At 47.6% G+C, this 4,587-nt stretch overlaps 1 protein-coding gene across 2 annotated transcripts; it reads left to right on the top strand.

The window, feature by feature from the left end:
• On the top strand, window positions 1-4,108 carry LOC123135284 (alpha-1,3-arabinosyltransferase XAT3). 2 transcript variants are annotated; one of them, XM_044554336.1, is made up of 5 exons: window positions 1-229; window positions 1,212-1,301; window positions 1,387-1,464; window positions 2,363-2,428; window positions 2,773-4,108. In XM_044554336.1, the coding sequence occupies exons 1-5, from the start codon at window positions 91-93 to the stop codon at window positions 3,951-3,953; spliced, it is 1,554 nt and encodes a 517-aa protein (XP_044410271.1). In that variant the 5' UTR covers window positions 1-90; the 3' UTR covers window positions 3,954-4,108. The 2 variants fall into 2 exon arrangements, with proteins under 2 accessions (XP_044410271.1, XP_044410272.1); XM_044554337.1 differs by lacking the exon at window positions 2,363-2,428 and having other exon boundaries at window positions 3-229.
• The last annotated feature ends 479 nt before the right edge of the window (window positions 4,109-4,587 follow it).

Raw genomic sequence — 4,587 nt, 5'->3', positions numbered from 1 at the left:
TGCCCACCATTATTCACTGGAGCAAGCAAGCTACCAAGTGATCAAGCCAGTAGGTACGTGCGCACGCACAAGAGCGAGCGAGCGAGCGAGATGAAAAGGGGCGGGAGGAACGAGAGCGGTAAGAAGCTTGTGAGCGGAGGAGGAGCCGCCGCCGTCGCGTGTCTCCTGCTTCCTCTCCTCGTCCTCGCCGTCCTCAAGTCCGACTTCATGCCGCAGCAGGTCGTTCACAGTAAGTGCTCTCTCTAAATTACCACCGACGACTCGCCAACAAGAAATATGCTTGAGCTTAATTTTGTCGCATCACGATATATTTTTAAGTTTATGTTCCATTTATCTCTTGATATATAGTAGAATCCGGTCCATAGATCGTTTTTATGGAGAAGATAATGCTTGACAAGATCGATCCCTCACCTTTAGATTGACAAGATCGACCCGGCCGGGTCAACATTTAGTGTTACCTTGAGCGTACCTTTTCGAGAAATCAATCGGTTTTTATGTTAGTAGTATTCTTGAGCGCGTATTGCTGGTTCATCTATTGCGACCGTCGAGTTTGTATATATTTGTGGTTTTGCTAATCGCCAGGTGCCTGAAATTTTTGTTGGCGTCAATCAATCGAATTCAAACAAGACCGAAGGTGTGGGAAACGTGAGAGGCGCAGTGACAAGCGTCGTCCCCGGCGAGGCCGAGCTAGGACCCCGCTGGAGACGGGGACGACGGTGCAAGCTACGGCGTCCCAGGCAAAGCTAAGGAAGCAGGTTCACGAGTGCGAGTCTGGGAGTGCGGGAGCCGTCGGTGTTGGTTCATATTGGCAGGGCTTAGAGGGATGGTCGCGGCGACAACATGTACATCAATGCATGGGGGGAGGAGAGGCACACGGATGGGATGGAGCAGAGCAGGCAGGCAGTTGTGCGGGATGGGGAAGAAAGAGAGGTTCAAGATGAACAGTATGGCCTGATACTGGCCGTTGGATGGCGATCCAACCGCCTAACAATTAGACTGACACAATTGTTTTTTCAATTAACTGATAAATAGGCGCTCCCATAACATATACTCCCTCCGTCCCAAAATAAGTGTCTTGAGCTTAGTACAAATTTGTACTAGAGCTAGTACAAAGTTGAGACACTTATTTTGGGACGGAGGGAGTATTTGCGGTCACAATGCGTATGTAAAACAAGAGGTGGAGATGACTTGCGTTCCATTGTTTTTTGCAGTTGCAGAGACCAGCATTGGCGAAGCTGGTGTAGAGGGTGCGATATGGCAGCCGCGGCAACAACTAGTAGCCAAGTCAAAAGCTGCACATGGTATGCCACAAAACACACTTCTTTAATTAAATCCTCGATTTGGCACTAACAACAATATTATTTGCCCTGTGGTCGATGAATTCAGATCCGGTCGTCGAAGCACCCCCTTCTTCTCCGGCGTCGGGCGACGAGACGCCCGACAAGGTCGTCGATGCAAACAGAGGTAACTAATTAATTACCTTTCTCTTCCCTGCACAATAGATCTGAGGACTAATGTGCAGTGCACGCATGTGTTTCTGTCCAAATGATTCCAACTTCTGGATTTAGTATGTGCTACTCTCTCTAATCCATGGTAATCGTCGCTGATTTAGTACAACCTTAATATATATAGTCAGCTGCGGAGCTTTCCTAGTAAGACTAGGCATAGCGCGATTAACTTAGACTAGTAACATGCATATGTTAGTAAGCATATGCTACTATCTCTATAGTGGGGAGTAATATATGTGTAGTATACTTTATTTATTAGGTTGTAAACTCATCTTGTCTTTTTTACTCATAACATATCTCTTCTCATTAAATTATTGTCACATAAGTAAATTACTCAGACTATGGGCACTTGGGCAGTCTAACAAACTGAGTCACGCCCCCCTACCCTAGAAAATTCCTTAGAGTAGGTTGAATTGTTACTTAGGCTTAAATTTTAAAGATTACTCAAGATTAAGCACAATTAAGTTGTCTTTTTGGCCCTTCAACAATCTCTGTCAAGCTCCACCCCCGAGTATAGCATATGAAAATGTATTTTTTATCATAAAATATGTTTGTGTACTAGTATACAACATTTACAATGCCAAAATTACTTTTCATCATAAAATATGTTTGTGTACTATATTTATTTGATGGTGTAGATATTAGCACATTTATCTGCAGACTTGGCCAAACAATAGGGAATTTTAGCTAGCACAAAGCTTGAACTTCATTTAATTTGGAGCTGAGGGAGTGCTACCATTCAGTGGTAAACCCTTACAGTATGATTTAAGTTTTGTGGTATGGTATTATAATGAAATGGAATAGATCCAGGCTTTGGGAAAACTGGTATTGATGATAGTTGTTATCTATTGTAGATCTCAAAAATGGGAAGGGGTTCCTCGTCACGAACGTGGGAATGGATGGTTCTTTGATAAAATCAGGTAGATACAAAGTAGTATACTGAATATATATTGAATTATTATTATTATTTTGCGAAAAAAATATTGAATCATTATTTGAATTCATATTTTGTTTGGGCCACTCAGCTAACATGCAAAGAGTACATTTAATTTGCTGGCGATACTAGAATTTGGTAGCAAACCAAACTAATGATATCAGGCTTTTCGTTGGTTGTACAGTACCAATATGGTTTTTTTCATCCAAAAGGAGGATAGCCCATAATGGTAGAATTCAGTGGCAAATTTAATTCCTCCAAGAGTTACAGAAAAATGTATGTAAAGAGAAGTTTTTAACCAATTACGTTATAATTATTGTGTGCATGCAGATGCTGATGTAGCCGCACCAAGGAGCAAGTTAAGTTGCAACTTCAGCAGCTATCGCACCAACATGTGTGCCATGCAAGGTGACGTCCGTCTGCACGGCAAAACCGCCACTGTCTACGTCGTCTCAGCGTCTGACGACAATCGGCCAGACAATGGGACGATCACGATCCGCCCGTACCCGCGCAAGTGGGAGACACCGACGATGCAGCTGGTCCGTGAGGTGACCATCCGTTGGAGAGCCCCACCGGGACCGGGTGCGCCGCGGTGCACGGTGACCTACGACGTCCCAGCGGTGGTCTTCTCCACCGGCGGCTACGGCGTCAACATCTTCCACGCCATTACCGACATCATCATGCCTCTCTACAACACGGCGCGGGAGTACGATGGCCGCGTCCGGCTCGTGGCCACAAACTACGACCGCAAATGGATCGCCAAGTACCGCCACGCCCTCTCCATGCTCTCCATCTACCCGATCATCGACTTCGACGCCGACAACGAGGTGCGCTGCTTCCCGTCGGTGCATGTCGGAACGGAGAGCCATAAGGAGCTAGGGATTGACTCGGCTCTCTCCGGCAAGGGCTACACGACGATGGGTTTTCGCGGCCTGCTCCGGTCGGCTTACTCTCTGAAGCGTGAGTGGGTGACCCCCATAAAGAGTGGAAGGCCTCGTCTCGTCATGGTGCTGCGGAGGAACTCGAGGGCGCTGACGAACGAGGCGGAAGTTATAGCAGCTGCCACTGAGGTTGGCTTCGAGGTGGTAGCCGCGGGGCCGGAGGTTGTGCGCGACCTGGGCAAGTTCGCGGGGACGGTGAACTCGTGCGACGTGCTGGTGGGCGTGCACGGCGCGGGGCTGAGCAACATGGTGTTCCTCCCGCGCAACGGCACGGTGGTGCAGATCGTCCCTTGGGGCGAGATGAAGTGGCCGGCCTGGACCTCCTACGGCGAGCCGGTGGCTCCCATGGGGCTTCGCTACGTCGAGTACGAGACCACCGCCGAGGAGACCACGCTCAAGGACGTGTACCCGAGGAACCACACCGTGTTCACGGATCCCGTCTCCCTGCACAAGCAGGGATTCAACATGTTGTGGGAGACCTTCCTCAACGGGCAGAACGTCACCCTCGACATCCACCGCTTCACAGGGGTCCTGCAACACATCTACCGCTCCGTTACCATCACATCATAAGTATATTACGTTCGAGGTTTTTGATTTTCTTTTCAAAAATGTAATAACACGTCGATTCCATACCTCACACTGGCTCAGCAATGGCTCTGGCCCTCACAAATGCATTCATTGTACATCGTGATGTGAGTACGCCGGAGATGACACTTCAGGACGTATACCTGAGCGACCACGCCGTCTTCACTGACCCCCTCTCCATCCACACGCCGCCAAGGTTCGACATGCTATGTGCAACCTTCCTCAACGGAAAATCTACCAGTCCGTTACGTCCGAGATTAAGCGCATGCGATTTTTGTCTTGGCTGCTTTGTTTCTACTACCTCCGTCTGTCTTGAATTACTTATCGTAGAAATGAAAACAAATGGATGTGTCTAGAATTAAAAATAGGTTTAGATACACCATTTCTCCAACGTGTAAATCTGGACGGAGGGACTACTTAGATTATGAATACAAGATCATAGGGACATTTATTAGCTGTGAGAGGTTTGTCTAACTCACCAAGCTTTGATCCCAATTTCCAAGTTCTAACCTTGCTAGGGCCTACAGAATTGCATGGAGTACATCTTGGTGAGGTGATGGCTATTCATGCAGTTACAATAGCAGACAGGGGTGGATGAATGTGAATTCCAGACTAGCAC

The sequence above is a fragment of the Triticum aestivum genome, chromosome 6B (assembly GCF_018294505.1).
Source record: "Triticum aestivum cultivar Chinese Spring chromosome 6B, IWGSC CS RefSeq v2.1, whole genome shotgun sequence".
In the NCBI taxonomy this organism is placed as follows: Eukaryota; Viridiplantae; Streptophyta; class Magnoliopsida; order Poales; family Poaceae; genus Triticum; species Triticum aestivum.
The sequence above is the reverse complement of the archived record's forward strand: the minus strand, read 5'-3'. Positions and strand labels throughout refer to the sequence as shown.